Source organism: Pelophylax lessonae (genome assembly GCF_965119305.1).
Source record: "Pelophylax lessonae genome assembly, chromosome: 6".
Taxonomy (NCBI): Eukaryota; Metazoa; Chordata; class Amphibia; order Anura; family Ranidae; genus Pelophylax; species Pelophylax lessonae.
Window position 1 is genome coordinate 247422754 of NC_138773.1, and position 20027 is coordinate 247442780.

General features: G+C 41.6%; 1 protein-coding gene across 2 annotated transcripts in view; it reads left to right on the forward strand.

Annotated features, from left to right (window-relative positions):
* Positions 1-16840, forward strand: part of LOC309558337 (acetylcholine receptor subunit alpha-1-B) — a 124297-nt gene extending 107457 nt beyond the window's left edge. For both annotated transcript variants that reach the window (XM_082261404.1, XM_082261403.1), the window contains exons 8-9: positions 11853-12092; positions 16537-16840. In XM_082261404.1, the coding sequence (XP_082117530.1) occupies positions 11853-12092; positions 16537-16668 (372 nt within the window). In that variant the 3' untranslated portion in view covers positions 16669-16840. The remainder of the gene's footprint in view (positions 1-11852; positions 12093-16536) is intronic.
* The last annotated feature ends 3187 nt before the right edge of the window (positions 16841-20027 follow it).

Sequence of the window (20027 nt, forward strand, 5' to 3'; positions counted from 1 at the left end):
ACCGCTTTCACTATAAGACCTCACTCACATGGCCAATTACAGCTCTGCACCACCAAAAAGCGTAATAGTATTTCTGTGGCTGGGATCACAGATGTTTGCAATCAGTTGGCGCCAGAAGCTTGTAAAATCAATGACAGGCTGTGAAGCACAATACCTGGTAATGTATAAGGCCGGGGCTCACTATGGTACGACACGACTGTTCTATGACTTTCACTCCATCTTTGCCCTGCAACATCAGTCCTACATCGGTCCTACTTCCATCCGACTTCAATGAACAGGATACGATTTTGCTCAGACTTTGAGATAGTCCGACTTGTCCTTTGACCAATCAAAACAATCCCAGCGTGATATTAATTCCTTTTCCTGCTGCTGTAATCACCATGCCGGATGTCACGAATCGGACTAGAATCCGACTTTGATCCGACTTCAGTGATATTGAATGGGCTGAAGTCGGACCAAAGTGGGACCAAAGTAGTGCAGGAACCTTTTTCAAAGTCAGACTGACTTGTTTCGGACCAGTTAAGATGGCTTTTATTGGGAACCAATGATTTGTGCACATCATGTGACGTGCTTCCAAAGTTGGAGCGTACGTCGCACCAGTGTGACCCAGACCTAAACAGACATCTATGGCTCCATACACACAGAATGTTCCAAAAAGTCTTTCTGAATGTCAGATTGCTGGCAAGAAACTGCTGCTTTAAAAAACATGCATTAAACAGCAATTTTTAATCTCGCTTTTTAATCTAATTTTTTTTTTTTTAGCTTTTTTCGCGTTAGTGTTTTTGGTCATTTTTGTAAAATGGCATTCAGCTCTGCAATGTAAAAAACGCTAAATGCTTATAAAAGCGCGTTTATGCGTGTTTTTCAGCGTTCAGCGTTTTTTGTGGCCAGAAGAACTGCTCTTGAATGCAATTTTAGGGCATTCTGACAACAGCCCATAAACTGCCTGCTGATGAACTTCAAAAAAGTCCATGTGTGCACGAACACCTAGGATAACATAGAGGGGAGCTTATAGGCCAAAACTCACAAAAATGTGAGTTTATCAGCTGCAGTGTGGATGAGGCCTAAGTGTTACATGCAATTAGTGACAAATGAGCAGTCCTGGACACACTCTATCTGAAACCATGGGAAATGCAGGCTGCACTATACCCCAATACCGAAAACCTTTATTCCCGAAAGACAACCTTATCAAAAATAATACATACACCAGACACTAGATGTGGCAATAAGGGCCGGTTCACACTTCTGCGAGTGCGCCGATCGCATGTAATTCGGAGCTCACTGCTCCTTCATCACATGCAATCGGAGGTGCGGATGCAAATTCAGCCATACACTTTGTATGGCTGAATTCGCACTGTATCCACACCAAACACGCACAGGACCTTTTTTTCCAGCCGCATCTGGATCGGATCGCACAGTGGTTCACACTTGTGCGATCCGTTCCTGTGCAAACTGTCAGATCGCACTGCGATATGCGATCAAACTGGGGGTGTCGTTAAGATTTCATTGACACCCCCTGCGTATCGCATATGTCAGTGTGAACTGCCAGGGGTGCGTTTGCGATGCAGGAACAGGCTGCGAATTCGCAGCCTTCCCGCATCGCACAAGTGTGAACCGGGACTTAATGGCAGCGGCACTTTATTTTGGTTTAAAACATAAATAAATACCATATCTCAAATTTCATCAATAAAGAAAAATATAATAATAAAAAAGTATTAATATCTAAGGCTACGTTCACTTGTGGGCGTAGCGGATCACCGCGATTCTGCCCGCAATCCGGAATCATTGCAAATCGTGGGACGCCTGTGCAATGCCCGTGATTTGCAATGCACCCCAAACGCTGTGCGATGTCGCGCAAACAGAATCGCAGAACGTTTTTGGGCATCAGGCGTCACGCGATTCTGTTTGCGCGATGTTACTGCGATTCGGCAGGCGGAAATTTGCAGCAACATCGCACAGCGTTTGGGGTGCCATTGCAAATCACGGGCATCGCATCACAATGGCTAAGACCCCGTTCAGACAGGGACGACGCTACTTGCTGGGGCGACCTGTGAAGTCGCGGTGCACAGCGTGCACCACGACCTCGGCGCGACATGCACGGACTTCATATCATTCAAGTCAATGCAGGTCGCCTCCAGGTCGCCCCAAAGTAGTACAGGACCTTTTTTCTAAGTCTGAGCTCCTATTAGAACGGGTCCTGTGCTAATCAATGGCAGACGAACCACCGCCACTTGTCAGGCGACCAAGTTGCCTGACAAGTCGCGCTAATGTGAATGGGGACTAAATCTGTGTCTGTAGTGCGTGTTCAAACCTTATAATAATATATTATTCGATTTTTACTCCAGGAGTATACAATTCATTTGGAAATGCTAGAGAAATGTTTAAATAATGCATTACAATTAACCTAAACCTATTCGATTTGTATTTGTTTAAAATGTATGAGATTTTAATCAACTAAAATATGACTAAAACTAAAACAATTCAGATGACTAAAACACGACTAAAACTAAAATCGCATTTCAGTCAAAAGACTAAAATACAACCAAAACTAAAATGGCATTTTAGTCAAAAGACTATGACTGAAACGAAATCGAAATTTGCTGCCAAAATTAACACTGCCGCGATTTGCAATGATTCCGGATCGCGGGCAGAATCATGGTGATTCTGCCCGTGATCCGCTACGCCTACATGTGAACGTAGCCTCAATGCTTAGTTATAAAAACTCAAGCAAACAACATATTTAAACATAAACCAGTCCCCCCCCCCCCCCGAATTCCGAGGGTGACAAAACCACAAATAAGTGCTCGCGATGGGTGGGACGGTGGATAGCTATCTTGCTGTGATGATCCCAAAAGGAAGACACACCTAGGCCGGGTCCCTTATATAATGTGCCCCACACAATCTGGCAGGTTCTATTCCTTTTGATTGGCTGACTGTACCTGTACAGCCAGGTGTGTGGAATTCTTAAAGAAGCAGTGCACTATTTATTAATGTTACAAGCACGTGCAAATAAGCAGACCGTAATAGGTGAGATAGACATATGACGATGAGGAAAGTAAGGGGGGGGCGGGGAGGGGAGGCAGCCACAGGCCCATGCAAGTGTGACAAAATAAATTGAGCCCACTTGAGCAGGGCTGCTCATCAGTCCTTATCATAGGTAACACCTTGGATGTCCGTTTCCATGAGAACAGTTATGGTACCTACCAGCCTGTCATAGATGTGTACTGGCTTTGTGGCCATAATTAATTACTAACGTTGGCTGCAGAAAATGCTCTGATTTTTGGCGGTGAATGGCTCTAATCGGCCGCGTGAATAAGATCTTTAGACTTAAAGGGTAACTCCACTTTCATGGGGAAAAAAATAGCAAATAAAGAAAAAATAATAAAGCGTATACACTTGCGACACAAGTCATATTGTAATTGAATGTTATTAAAAATTACCTTTCCTTTTCACTCTGCAGCCGCTGTAATTTTCTGAAAATGCAATGCAATATGGCTACCTGGAGCTGTTCTGTAAACAGAATGTGTACTGACCACACCCCAGAAACATCATTTCCTGCTTGTGTGATTGGCTCACCAATTTTCCCAGAAGTCTGCCTAAGATACAAGTCAGATTTCTGGCATCCCCTGCAACAAAAATTTAATTTTTGGTGAGATATTCCCAAAAGAAAATAACGTCTAAGGGATGCAGGCCCAGCAGATTTCCTCATTAGTGCTCTGCAGCTGCACAGCTGATTGATAATTATGAAACCACTCCCATTAGACCCAGTCAGCACAGAAGAACAGAGGAACAAACAGGGATTTCTTCAGAAAAAGAAAAGTCAAGAATCTTTAACAAACATTGTTATAATCCTTGCATTGTACATAGATCACCCAGAGGGGCAGTGGCAGCTGGTCATACGGGGCGCAGGGGCGCCGCCCCCCCCCCCTTTCCATGCGTCCGCCCCCCTAATCTACATGAGGGGGCGCTGGATGCATGGAGTTCAATGGGGCTCTTTTTTTAACCATGTTATTAGAGTCAGAGGCTCTCACAGGCTAAAAAAAAAGGGTGGGCTCGGGGCGCAGAGCAGTGCGCCCCGAGCCCACCCAGTTGTGTGACAATATCGAATGAAAATTTGCAATTGTCACACAGATCCTCCTCCTGGCCAATCAGGAAGTGGGTTTTGAGACCCGTTTCCCGATTGGCCGAAAGGAGAAGCCATGCCATTGCATGGAGGAGGAGGGAGGAGACACAGAAGACGGAGGAAGAAGCCAAAGCCGCCACCGCCTGCTGCTGCATCCAGGTGAGTGAGCGGAGGGGTCCTGCCTGTCCTGTCTTGTCTGTCCTCTCCTCTCCTGTCTCCTGTCTTGCTGTGGGGTAGGGTGGGGGAGATGGTGTGCGGCCTGGTGTGGTCCGGGGTCTGACCCCCCCCTCGGCCCATGGAGCACCAGCCGCCACTGCTGAGGGGAAAGTGTTTTCTCAACAAAAGTGAAGTGTAGTTACGCTTTACGTGGTGTCCCCTGCTTGCTGCCGATTGGACAACGCAAGAGCAGCAACACACTCCTAAGGCCGGCCATACACATGTTGAATTCTAAGCAATTTTTTATTCGAAAATCGCACCTTTTAATAATTGTTCAATTTTCGACCATTAGTGGGGCCGCAGCAATGGTTGATTTTTGTGTGGCCATCAAATTTGAGTGATCGGGCAAGTTGGACATTTTTTTGAAAAATGAATGAATTTCTAATCAATGATGGGAGAATCGTGTGAGAAATATAATAGAAAAATAAATGTGCATGAGCTGTGACCTGGAAAGAAAAGAAGATTCCCGGCCACAAATTTTTCCCTTCCATAGCAACAGGAGGTGAAAGTAAAGGCTTGGTTGGTCGAATTTCTAAATCAATGGTGGCACCATTGGATTATAAAATCCACCAATTTTCAATCAGCAAATCGTTCGGAATTTGACCCATGTACGGCCTGCATAAGTCAGAACTCTGCTCTCTTCTCCTGTCAGCACATGTGCAAAGAGCAAAACTTAATTGGCTCCTAAAGCTGTTCCCCCCTCTCCCAGTCTGAGCTCTGTTTGCAAGGATGACATGGGCCTGGTATCAAGACAGATTGAGTTACTTATTTTAGTTGAAAGTAAATTACTTTTTAAATCTTTTTTTTTTTAATAACTACAAAATATCTGCCTGGAATTTAGCTTTAAATAGCAACATTATTTTCTTAGGTCTTTATTTCTGACCAAAATAAAAAGGGGGACAGTGTAAGTAGAAAGACTGGAATTAGGAATTTGCTACAAAAGGATAGTCCCTACAAAAAAGTTTTTATATGTGAATGATAATTTAGTGCATGTACACAGTTGAAAAACATGTTCAGAAATTGTCACAAACCCACAATACCCACAAACATGAAGTTAGCTTGAGCTGAACAGGGAAATACGGAAGTTGGGAGCGACTTTGCAACTTCCTCATAAACAGGACTCAAGATGTCTATGATTATTTGTCGAATATTGGATTGGATTTTCATTTTGCTTTGGGTTTTTTTTTTTAAAGATGGTTTCATAAATGTAATATTTTGGTATCAGAAAATGTAGAAACTTCATGTTTCAATCAGACCCATTTGGTGCTGGGATGACTTCAGCAGATTGGCTTACTGCAATTAAAGCTAAACTCCAGGCACAAATCCTTCCACTTAGATACACAGTATACCTTAAAAGAGAAGTATTTTTTGGGGTTTTTTTTCCTGGTTCAACCTAGGTGGGTGTAGCATCAGTCTGTCAATTGTCTGCTGAAAACGGGTCACAGGGATGCAGAATGAGCGAACGAGCTTCAGCTGTCCTTCTTCTATAAGGTATTATTGTTAACCTCCCTGGCGGTATGATTATGTCTAGAATTTTGTACCGAAAGCGGTACCGTTTCTGCATGGAAATTTGGTGTTATGTACTGTAGGCCTACAATTCTTAGTAATTACTGACTTAAACCTGACCAAACAAGACTCTAGTAGACATCCCAGATGTCATAAGGTTTGAAACACAAAATCATGAATTATAATCTAATAAATAATATAATTTTATTCAATAATGTAATAAATAATTAAATTTGTCAAACAAAGAAAATTCAATAAACATCCTGAGTTTCATAAATTTGGAAACATGGGACTGCACAAAGTCCCATGTTTCACAATCACGACAATTGAACCTGGTTTCCTTTCAGACTTCCTTTCCATTGCCATCTCTCTTTGAGCAGCAAACTACGGCACATCCTGATAGGTGCTGCCTTTTTTGCGGCTGGCGGGATATAATCCAGAAAGTGACGACCAGTCAGGCGTTCTGGGTTGACAACGTCAACAGCATGACGTCCAGGTCTGTTTACAACTACTGATGGAGTCTGATGGTTGACAAAAATCCGCTCAGCCACCTTCCAGATAAACTCAGAATGAACAAGAGGCTTGTCACTCTTTGCTCTGTGCAGGATATAAGCGTTCCAAAGGCATTGTTCCAGAAGATGTCTGAATATCTTCTTATGATATTCTTTTTGCTGTTTTCGCATAGCCGGATAGAAGGTCATTGTCTGATCGGCTCTGTCGACACCTCCCATGGTTTTGTTATAGTCTATCACGACATGCGGCTTCAGCACATCTTTCCCACCTTTTGTGTGGACCATGGCAGTGGAGGTATTGTTCACAGTGCTCATGAGACACACATCCTTCTTGTCTTGCCATCGCATTGCCCTCATCTTACCCTTCTGCCAGGCAACCATTTCTCCGGTTTTTAGTTTTTTTTTGCCAAACATAGATGGCATGTCTCGTCGGTTAGGCCTAACGGTACCATATGCGTCAGTCTTGTTTTGTAGCAAAACCTCATACATTTCCGGGGACGTGTAGAAATTGTCCATGGTCACACAATATCCCTGGTTCAGCAATGGCTCCAGCAGTGTGAGGACAGATGATGTGGCCATCCCATAGCCGCTGTACCTGGGGTTGAACTTTGGGCCTTTACGGTGTAAATGATCGAATTCCAGTTGTACCCCGTGGATGACTCACAGAGCATATAGGATTTGATGCCAAACCACTCTCTTTTGGATGTAATGTACTTAATCCAGCTTAGGCGTCCCTTGTAGGCCATCAAACTTTCATCTACACTGACATCCCTTTCTGGCACGTAGGTCCGCTGGAAATTGGTAACAATAATTTGCCATACCTCCCAGATTTTTTTCAGTTTGGGCGCAGGATGCATGGCCTCATCAAACTCATCATTGTTTGTGAAGTGGAAATACTTCATAATCAGGGAAAAGCGTTATTCTGACATCACGGTGCCAAAAAACGGAGTGGCCAGTACCTTGTAGGTGGTCCAGTACCATTTCTGGAAGGGTTTCCCCACCAACCCCTGAAGAATGATGAGTCCCAGAAACTTCCAGATGTCCTCTTTCATCACCGGTTCCCACTTTCTGCTTCTGGAAAACCTGGCATGCAGCATAGGGGATTGCTGCTCTTGGTAGCAATTTGTCTCCGTGACGATTTTTTCAATTACCTCCTCAGTGACGAATAATTGCAGGTATGCCAGAGGGTTGTCACGCTCAACATCTACCTTCATCCCAGGTGATCCAGTGAACGGGAATCTTGGGGACGCTACGTGGTCCGTATCGCAGTCAATAGCGCACCAAGTGCGCACATCGCTGAGGTCAGGTACAGGATCATCGCCGTTGTCATTTGCCAGGTCAGTGTCAGACGACAAATGACCCCACGATTTATTATCGCTCAATTCTGCGAGCACCACCATGTCGCTGTCACTCAACTGGTCCAAAAGCGGTTTAGTAAAGTGGCGCTTTTTGATGCCATGTTATATTTTTATGGGCACAAATGGCAGTATAATGTCAGGCACTCTAATGTATCAAATGTCAGATTTGAGGTAATCTGAGGAAATACAGTGTAATCCTCTCAGATTACATTGTATCACCTCTTTTATTTATGTTTTCACTTTCAAATTTCCCGCCCAGTTCTGCTCCCGTGCGCCGCAGCTGCTGGAACCAGGAAGTCAGACGCCGGCCAGCCGGCGATCAGAGCTAAGGACATAGCTGGATTGCCAGGAGAAGGTAAGGGGACTCCACTGGCAGGTAAGGAGGCTCCGCTGGCACTCTGCAATGCTACCCCGAGCATGACTCGGGGCTACCACTTCTGACAGTAAAATGTAACCACGAGTCACGCTCTGGGATACCGCTAAGAAGGTTAAACCCACAACAGTAAAATCTGCTTGTTATACTGACTGTGGAACCTAAGGGGTTAATCTGTTGAATTGTGTAAAAAGGCTGTTTGATCCTGTCTTCTCTGATCCTCCCCTTCTTCCACAGTCCCCAATCCATCTCCTGATAGAACAGAGCATTGGGGGGCAAGCTGCACATGCTCAGTTTGGAGTGTCTTGCTAGAGAGTTTTTTTTTTTTTTCTTGGGAGGGTGCACGTGATCAGCACAGGGCCAATCAGCACTGTCCAGACAAAGGGTCAGGGGTCCTGCAGCCTCATAGTACAATCAGGAGAGAATGAAAACTCCTCCTACAAGCTATAACCAGTGCTCGGCCGGACGCTGATAGACGTCACAAGACTGCTATATACTGCTGATGAGAAAAGGTATTTAGCGGTTTATATTTACTAAAATATTGCATTTCCATGTTCTGTTTACTGTGGGAGACCAGATATAGTGAATGCAGCCTCCTGGGTTTAGTAGCACTTTATAGCCACAAAAGATATAAATCCACCTTTGTATGCATCAAAAGCCCTTGCAAACCTGGATATTCACATCTAAAAGTAGAAATAACATCATTACTGTACTGTACAATGTTTGTGCAGAGAGCACTACCTGCAGAAAACTATAGGAGGGGGCCAAGACAAGACCAGTCACCCTGCACAAGGGGAGACCAGCAATGACCAGCCTTTATTACAAGAAGCTCCCGCACAAAGGCAACACTTCACACTGGATCAGTGCACAGAACTAGAAGAATTAGACAAAGCATACCAAGATTTAAAGTGGAGTTCCACCCAAAAGTGCCACATTTGGCACCTTTCAGGGGGGAGGGGGGAATGGGTACCTGTTTTTCACAGGTATCCTTCTCCACTTCCGGGAGACAGCTGCACAGCGCTGTCCCTCGGAAGTTCGGCCCCCCTCCTTCTTCCTCTGCTGTCGGGCCAATTACATAACGCAGCGCGCTTCGTGCATGCGTAGTAGGGAACCAGCTGTGTAGCCGAAAGGCTTCACTGCCGAGTTCCCTTGCCCTGAATGGCGGTGGCAGCACCCGAGAGCTGATATGAAAATTGGCTTCAGGTGCCGACATCGCGGGAACCCTGGACAGGTAAGTCCTAATATGTAAAAGTCAGCAGCTACAGTATTTGTAGCTGCTGACTTAAAATTCTTCCGCCCGATGCTGTGAGCCCCGGCTTCCGTCTCCTGCAACGTGACGCTTGCAGGGGGGTGGAACCGTCGGCAAATTTGAAAAGTCAAACACACTGATATATTGTAATCCTATCGGATTACATTACAAAATAAGATAAATTGACATTAGTTTGCCCCCCCCAGTGCCCTTTCCTGCAGTTTTACTGTACTATATATATATCTATACATATATAGATATATATATACATACATATATATATATATATATATATATATATATATATATATGTGTGTGTATATATATGTGTGTGTGTATATATATATATATATATATATATATATATATGTATGTATGTATGTGTATATGTATATATATATATATATATATATATATATATATATACGTATGTACACACACATATGTAAAGTAAAGGGGCTGAATAATTTTGCACGCCCAATTTTCCAGCTTTTTATTTGTTAAAAAAGTTTGAAATATCCAATAAATTTCGTTCCACTTCATGATTGTGTCCCACTTGTTGATTCTTCACAAAAAATTACAGTTTTATATCTTTATGTTTGAAGCCTGAAATGTGGCAAAAGGTCGCAAAGTTCAAGGGGGCCGAATACTTTCGCAAGGCACTGTATATATATATATATACTTTAACTTATTTATAGTTATTTATTATATTATAATTTATGATTTTGTGTTTCAAACTTTATCATAAAAAATCATATGTAAATAGTTGGTTCGGGCTGCTCGTCCTTAAGAATTACTAGCAAAATAATGGTACCGCTTTCAGCACCTAAAATCCGAAACAATCATACCGCCAGGGAGGTTAAATGTAAGTAAGTAAATGTCCAGCCAGTTTTTCTCTGATTGAGTGGAAAGACCCTTCTGGGTTTGTGCTGCCATCCGAGGCTTTGTTAAAAAAAATTCCCATCACTTACTTTTCTGGTGACAACTGTTTAACCAGACAGGAAATGAAGGAAAATCTCCAACATGGATACAGACAGCAATAGAAATCTCACAGGGATTCTAACCTTTTCCTACCCCTCTAACAAAAAGCACTTTATTTCTGTGTTTTTGTTGAAGATTTTCCCTTCTAGTAAACTTATGCCACTGGGACAGATTGAAGGGAACTTTCTATAATGGAGCCCCAGGTAGCAGTAAAACAAAAAAAAATAGGCAACAATTCCAATCTTTCCATACTCTATCCAAAATCCCAAAAAATTGTTTAGGATGAACGTGCACTTTAAAGTGGAACTAAACTGTATCTGAGCATCACAAACTAAAAACATTGTTTAATTCATTTTTAATATTCAAAGCAAAATCCCCCATCCATCTATGTCTCCATGCTTTATTTTGTTGAGAAATCACTTTGAAAAACACCCCCTAGAATTACTGGCTGCAGCCATCTCGAGTAAAGACAGATGGTTCATGTAGCATTTACTTCTGGAATCCATCTGCTCTTAGCACAGGCATGGAGGCAGGAGGGTGAACTGTACATAGTACCTTCTCCCCTACTGTAGATGAAAGAAATAAAAAGCCCATGAACACTCCTGGGATGTATGACATCATTTTGGCCTAGGCCAGAAACCTGAAAGCAACTGAAGTATTGCAAAAAAAGGTTCAAACAGGGGTGGGGGGCGGTGCGGCCGGCCTCAGGGATGATTGTGCGGTTCTTCTGGGGCAGAGATATGTAATATACCTTTTATATATAATATATATAATATACCTTTCTATCTATCTACTAAAGCTAGCAGAATAAGGATAGTTAGATAGCTAAAAAATAGTTCATGTCAATTGAGAGAGTTTAATTCTACTTTAAAGTGGTTCTAAAGGCAGAAGGTTTTTTTCTTTTAATACATTCTATGCATTAAGATAAAAAAAATTAAACCTTCTGTGTGCAGCAGCCCCCAAACACTTACCTGAGCCCCATCTTGATCCAGTGATGTTGTACAAGAGCCCTGGCTCTTCTTGGCTCTTCTGATTGGCCTGGGACACAGCAGCGGACGTCGCTGCTGTCAATCAAAGTCAGTGAGCCAATGAGAAGAGAGAGGGGGCTGGCCTGAGCTGCGGCTATGTGTCTGAATAAGCTGCTTGCTGTGGGGGCACTCGGCAGGAGGGAGGAGCTAGGAGTGCAGAAGAGGGATGCGAGAAGAGGAGGATCTGGGCTGCTCAGCGCAAAACCAACTACACAGAGCAGGTAAGTATGACATGTTATTTTAAAACAAGAAAAAAAAAAACAAGACTTTAATATCACTTTAAGAAAAATAAATTTTTCTTGAACAGAACATGTGTCTGAAATAAAACCCTACATCCAATGAACATTGCAGACAGTAAGTTTTTCATATTTCCATGCCATGCTGGAAGAATCCATAGGAGTATAGTTTCTGTCTGGGACCCGCATAGGACATAGACAATTCTTCTGTCAGATAAACAAGGCCAATGACACCTAAAACAAAACTCATCAATGTCCCCATTTTTTCAGGTATTTATTGAAACAATCCCAAATTTGATGTTCTTCTCTACCATGAAACGACCCTCCCAAGAAAAGCAGGGCCCGAAGATTTTTGCAGAAGACATTGACATATCGGAAATTTCAGGAAAACTGGGTCCAGCTGCTGTGACCTACCAGTCACCAATCTTGAAGAACCCTGAAGTCAAGAGTGCTATAGAAGGAGTCAAGTATATAGCAGAAACCATGAAATCTGACCAGGAATCCAATAAGGTATTTATCACAGAATTTGTCATCCATGTTCGACCAAATACAATAAAGATAAGATCTACTGATCCCTAGGCCAAATATAATCAAGATAGGATCTACTGATCCCTAGCCAAATACAATAAAGATAAGATCTACTGATCCCTAGGCCGAGTACAATAAAGATAAGATCTACTGATCCCTAGGCCAAATACAATAAAGATAAGATCTACTGATCCCTAGGCCAAATACAATAAAGATAAGATCTACTGATCCCTAGGCCAAATACAATAAAGATAAAGTCTACTGATCCCTAGCCAAATACAAAAAAGATAAGATCTACTGATCCCTAGGCCAAGTACAATAAAGAAAAGATCTACTGATCCCTAGGCCAAATACAATAAAGATAAGATCTACTGATCCCTAGGCCAAATACAATAAAAATAAGATCTACTGATCCCTAGGCCAAATACAATAAAGATAATGTCTACTGATCCCTAGGCCAAATACAATAAAGATAAGATCTACTGATCCCTAGCCAAATACAATAAAGATAAGATCTACTGATCCCTAGGCCGAGTACAATAAAGATAAGATCTACTGATCCCTAGGCCAAATACAATAAAGATAAGATCTACTGATCCCTAGGCCAAATACAATAAAAATAAGATCTACTGATCCCTAGGCCAAATACAATAAAGATAAAGTCTACTGATCCCTAGGCCAAATACAATAAAGATAAGATCTACTGATCCCTAGGCCAAGTACAATAAAGATAAGATCTACTGATCCCTAGGCCAAATACAATAAAGATAAGATCTACTGATCCCTAGGCCAAATACAATAAAAAATAAGATCTACTGATCCCTAGGCCAAATACAATAAAGATAAAGTCTACTGATCCCTAGCCAAATACAATAAAGATAAGATCTACTGATCCCTAGGCCAAATACAATAAAGATAAAGTCTACTGATCCCTAGGCCAAATACAATAAAGATAAGATCTACTGATCCCTAGGCCAAGTACAATAAAGATAAGATCTACTGATCCCTAGGCCAAATACAATAAAGATAAGATCTACTGATCCCTAGGCCAAATACAATAAAGATAAGATCTACTGATCCCTAGGCCAAATACAATAAAGATAAGATCTACTGATCCCTAGGCCAAATACAATAAAGATAAAGTCTACTGATCCCTAGGCCAAATACAATAAAAATAAGATCTACTGATCCCTAGCCAAATACAATAAAGATAAGATCTACTGATCCCTAGGCCAAATACAATAAAGATAAAGTCTACTGATCCCTAGGCCAAATACAATAAAAATAAGATCTACTGATCCCTAGCCAAATACAATAAAAATAAGATCTACTGATCCCTAGGCCAAATACAATAAAGATAAAGTCTACTGATCCCTAGGCCAAATAGCGTAATCTTAAGGACTGAATGTATTTGAGTGGTTCAGAAAAAAAAAAGATTTTTGGGGCATTATCATTCTGGTGTCAATCACGCAGGGGAGAGGACTGATACAGAACAGAAAGCAACTAGTAGTAAGTAGGATTAAGTCTACAGTGACCATTTATTGTAATAATTAAGGCTAAGTTCACATGTAGGCGTTTTGGGGTGTTTTTGGGCGTTTTTCTGCTCTAGGATCAGCCCAAAAAACGCCCAACAAGACAAATCCTATTCATTTCAATGGCCCCTGTTCACATCTGAGCGTTTTGATGTTTTAAGCAAAACACTCAACGCTCAAAAAAGTACACAAGCTTCTTTTTGGGCAGATTACAGGCGTTTTTATTTTTTTTCATTGGTCACTTGTCATCCTAAAAACACCTGAAAAAACATCCATAAAAACGCCTAAAAAACACCTGTAAATAGCAACGCCAAGATGTGAATGTAGCCTCAAGTATATCTAAAGTCAAGGCTTTGTTTTTTTTAATACCTATCAGGATCTTTTTGCCATCTGTATCCCATTTGGGAGACTTTTGTACACACAGCAGGAAGTGAAAGTAAATCTCTCCAGAGATAAATCCCCTCTTAGTAGAGCTACACGATTCTGGATAATAAATGGTAATCACAATTTTTTTTCTTAGAATAAAGATGACGGTCCTCTCATGGTTCTTGGCGTAACATCATCTTTTACATTATACGAAAAAATTGGACCAATGCCCCGTACACACGTTCCGATAATCGTACGATAAAACTAGTTTTCGACCTGATCGCACGATAATCTGATCATTAGTACACAGCTTTCGACAACCAATCACGACAGTTCATCCAACAAAATCCGAAGGGACAAACAGGAAAACTTCTGTCGTACGATAGCCCCGCGAACGACAATCGTTTCATCAGTACACTATGCGTCCGCTAAAAATCGATCGACAAAGACCGCGCATGATCAGAAACACTAAAATAGCACGGAAAAAGCCTGGCTGCCATTGTTTTTGTTTTGCACCATCTGATACGTAGCTAAGCAACCAGGAAGCTTTTCCCGAATCGTACGACAAAAATCATACGGTTTGTATGCATTGTTGAATTCGATGTTAGGATAATTCAACAAAATGCGAACCATAAGTCGTCCAATTATCTGAACGTGTGTATGGGCATAACTTAACTGTTTCGTTTTTTTTTTTAATTCATTAAAGTGTATTTTTTCCCTAAAAACTGCGTTTAAAAGACATCTGTGCAAATACAGTATGACATAAAAGATGGCAACGATTGCCATATTATTCTCTATGGTCTCTGCTAAAAAAAAGCATATATATATATATATATATATATATATATAATGTTTGGGGGTTCTAAGTAATTTTCTAGCAAAAAATACTGATTTTAACTTGTAAGCAACAATTGTCAGAAAAAGGCTTAGTGCCGGTTCACACATATGCGATGCCAGATATTGCAGGTAAGTAGTCTGAAAGGCTACCTATAGCGCTTGCTTTAAAATAGTTACAATAAAAGTGGATATATTAAACTTCATAAAATTAATATATAACAAATATAATGTGTAGAATAATAAATTAGTAGGTCATATTCCATAAAAAATTATTAAATATAAAGTCCAAAATTCTAAAAAGTCCAGTATATATATAAAGTGAATCCTTAGTGCAAATTTCCAAATAAAAATTCCAATAAATGTGCAATATAAAGTAAGTCCTGTGTGCAAACTTCCAAACAAAAGTGCAAGTGCTCAGCGCGATGATTACTCTGTCCACTCAGTAATAATCCTGATATTTGTAATATCACTGTGACAAAGGTAAGATTCAATCACTTACCAGACGTTGTGGGTCATGTGTGCCTTATAGCACCATGACCTATCAAGCTTGTATAGCCGTCCAGGCTAAAAGATCTTTTTGGTTTGCTTCAGGTGGATAAGGTGGTAGGGTCTCCCTCTGTCTCCTCTCCCCTTTTGTTATTCTAAAGAAAGAGCTGTTTGTCTCTGTCCATGTCAGACATTGCATGTGATTCGCAGCACACTGCTCAGCAAATCACATGCGATGTCTTGCGAATTCAGCCCTACAGATTGTAAGGCTGAATTTGCATCGCATTCGGACCAAAATTTGCACAGGACCCTTTTGTTGGTCCGCACCAGAATCGAATCGAGATTTTTTTAACAATTAATTGTGCAGCTCTCCCTCTAAGGCTACATTCACACCTGAGCGTAGCGTTTTTCGCGCGTTTTTTACCGCAATTTTACCGCGATTGTTGCGGCGTTTTTTACCGCGATTTTACCGCGATTTTTACCGCGATTTTTGTGCAGGCGTTTTTAGATTGAATAGAGATCAATGGAAAACGCCTGTAATCTGCCCAAAAAGAAGCTCATGTACTTTTTTGAGCGTTCGGCGTTTTGTATACAGCGTCAAAACGCTCAGATGTGAACAGGGGCCATTGAAATGAATAGGATTTGTCTTGTTGGGCGTTTTGAGAGCTGATCCTAGAGCAGAAAAACGCCCCAAAAACGCCCCAAAACGCCTAGATGTGAACGGAGCCTTAGACATTTAGCACCTGAACTAGTGTCCCCACTGAAATATTTTTCGTCTATTCCTGTTTTGCTAACAACTCAAGTTATTGTATTTTCCCTAAATTTCATTTCTGGTGACAATGGTCAATAGAATGAATAGCGAGGGTAAATCTCCCATATCAAGGCCCAGACATCAACAAAGACCAGATAGAGGTTCTACTCCCTCACCAAAACTATAAAAAAAAAAAAAATCATCATTACATATGGCGGCTCTCTGCAGCATTTAGGATCTACCCACTACAAATTGATGTTTTCACTGATTTTCTATTTTTTTTAAGAGTGAAGGGGTAGGAAGAGCTGAGGCTTTACCCACTAAACCACCAATGATTTGAAGGCAATAGGTCTGATTTTAGACCCATGGGTTCATGTAGAATCAGCCAACGTTTTGTTCTCAGTGTGCTATTTATAATATATCATTTTCTAAATAACCCATGTGCTCTCTGCAGGCATCCGAAGAATGGAAGTTTGTTGCAATGGTGCTCGATCATGTCCTCTTGGCAGGCTTCATGGTAGTTTGTGTCATCGGAACACTCGCTGTGTTTGCAGGACGACTTATTGAGTTAAATTCACAGGAATGAATATATCTTGGATTTTATGATATTCAAAAGAAACGACCAAGAGGAGGAATATTATGACTGTGATGCTTCTTCGTCATTCTGTACAAAGTATTACAGAATATATGCCATTCACATAAATAATATTGGTAATGTTCTTAAACAAGAATATCAGTCTGGGGGAAAAGCAGAATATTTTTTTAACATTCAATTTATTGTTAGAATTTAAATTCTTCTTCTTTTCCTTGCAATGAGGGAGAATATAATAGGTAGTCCAGGATCTGACACCCTGAAAGATGTTGTGCCTTTGCCCACCCTACCATTGTACCATGGTTACTGACAGCATGGGGGTGGAGCATTTTTTCCTGGTTTAGACCACCACATGGCATTGTAAAAACATGGACCCCCTCAGGTCCTTTTTTTGTCTAATTCTTTGATTGTGTTAGTATGTAAAATACATGGGAACATCTAAATAGTTAGTGAAAATAGTGCCTACACGGAATCCTAATATTTCTAAATTGTCACCAAAACATCGTACTGTGAGAGCATCAGGTCATCTTCCCAACAGTTTTGCCCACATACTGACTTTTGGGCTTATTCCATGAGGTCATGCAAAGTGAAACGACACAACATTCATCAATATACATTGGATTTACTGTATGTTTACTGTATTAATATTGGATAGGAAATGAAATGTATGTTCAGCCAAAACTTTTCTTCTTAGTTTGGATAGAAAAAGGAATGATTAGTATTCCTGTCTTTTTACTGATATCTATATCTCAGTTAGAGAGATTTCCCTTCACTTTCTGTCCTAATGACAACATTTTGCCAGTTAGGGAGTGACCGGAACTCTCCAACAGCAACACAGACAGAAATAAAAATTATTTTCTGATATCTCTGTAGTATCACCCACTCTTGTTCATATACCGTATATATTGCAGATCCAAAGACTGTCTCCTACGTTGTTAGTTTGGGTGTATTCTATCTGTACTGTGCCAGCGCTAGACACTTCTAGCTGAGCCTCTATATCAGGGATCCTCAAACTATGGCCCTCCAGCTGTTGCAGAGCTACACATCCCATGAGGCATTGGAAAGCTCTGACATTCACAGACATGACTAGGCATGATGGGAATTGTAGTTCCTGAACAACTGGAGGGCCATAGTTTGAGGATCCCTGCTCTATATTGTTACTCTGCACTTCTCTGTCCCAGAGGTCACCTCCTTTTCTGCTACTGGTCGCGTCTGAGGATCTGCAGGACTGTAGGGTGCACAATATGCACCACAGCCTTGAGTGCACAGACCCTGCAAGGCTATGGGTCCAAAATGTGTATTTTAACAATGGAGTTTGTTCAGCACATGTGCGAATGTCAGCGCATGTCAGTGGTGTATTTAGGTTTTGTGCTGCCCTATGCCTGACTTAACTCGTGCACCCCTAATTTAAATATGACCCACCCCTTCCTGCAAAGGCCAAACCCCTTCCCATTTAAGACCCCCCCCTGTCATCTGCAAACCACACACCTTCCTCTTTACCGCTTCACCAACGCAGCAGCTGGTGTGAATGGACCCTAAGCTGTGTTGAGAGGCTTTTGCTTGCTTCAAGTAGGTTTGCCATACCTATACAAGTCTACTGGAATGCAAAATATGCATTAAGCACAGGTAAATGCACATCAGAAGGTGGTCAAATGCACCGGTCAATGAATCATGAATGATCACTGAAACATCTCGAACTGATGTCAGAACAAATGCCAGTGCTAAGTGATAACAGTGGTGGAGGTGCTCATATTCACCTGCTAAAATACCCCTAAATTACATCACATTTGTCCAGCAGATAGGGTTGGGCCAAATCCATATTTGTTGATTATTGGACATTTAATGCTGATCTGACAACACAGGTACCACTCGTGGCTGTCAGTGCCACTTATCTCAGAAAGAACACTGGGGATGGGGACCTGCCCAACTACAGTTCCATTTGAAGGTGGTCATGTGACATTCACAAACCAGTTTAATAGTCAAAGCATTACGACTCAGGACAAAAATGACCCCAAAATATGTCAACAGGCAGACTGAAAGATCTTTTACCTGCGTGTGTTTAATTACAATACATTTTGCTGAATAAAAACGGATTAACTGGCATTAAGATGTTCCTATAAAGAAAAACCTAAGACAAATCAGCAGGTTGCAAAAACCAGGAGGAAAAAAAAGTAAATATTCCAACTTTACTTCTCATCCAGAAGACTACAAAAGCCTGGTATGCCTCAGGGGAGGGTAGGCAGAGCATTAGGCTGCTAAGACCTGCTGCCAGTGCCACATTTACTAGTATTGGCGGCCGCAAGTTGAATTAAGTGCGGCCGCCGTTCTGTCCAAACGTCAGTCCAGTCATCGGCCGCCAGCCAGTATTATCATACTGGCAGCAGTGCGGCCGCTTTATGGGGGCGCCAGACCGATGTGCCTCCAAGGCCCTGCCACCCAGCCCAGTACGGCCCATAAGACTGGGGCTACACTAAAAGTGTAGCACAAGCGGTGGGGACTCTTTTCGTGCAGAAGCCAGGAGGAGGCTGTTTTTTTTTTTTATGCTGGGGTGGTTTCTTTTGTCCCCCCCTACAAAGTGCCACCCTAGGCCTACAGCATTGGCACATGTGCAGGAAGACTTCCAAGTGGATCTGTAAACTGTTCTGCGCAAGCTTCACCAGAGGGTGGTCACTTGATACTCTGGCAGAGCTACTTAAAGTGAAAATCTCTACAGTGACATGGGTCACATTCTGGCATGCTGGAACTCACCCTGACACCTATGTTGGTGGTTGATGAATCTGGTTTGAGGTCTAAATCTTGTATTGCAGGCAGATATAGATATAGGTTTAATTATTTATTTCTCTTCAAGGGGGTGTATTCTGGAATCTTCCTAGTATGGAAGAAAACCAGGGACTGAAGGCCAGTAATACATCTCAGGATACTCAATAAAGACATCTCCAGATATTGATAAAGGATGGAGTCACTCCAAACCAGCCTACATTCAGTTCTTCCCAAAGATCAGATACTGTCTATCGGCATAAAGGACATGTATCTTGACTTCCCCATAAAAAAAAATATTTAAGTTGTATCTCTGCTTTGCAGTTGGAGATCTCTGCCTTCAATTCATACATCTGCCATTTTTCTCCTTGGACAATTTTAAAGTTTTCTGACAATCATACCATTGTTGCATGGTGTCAGAATCCACTACTACCTTGACAATGTACTCTTTCTAGCACACAGCAAAAAACGATTTCTTCTTTAGAGAGAAGAAGTCTTGTCTATGCTCACCGTTTGTCTATGAATTGTAAAATTCCCCAAAAGTCCCCCAGAGCTTTCTCAGAATCTGGCTTACTTTCAATACAGCAAGCACATCT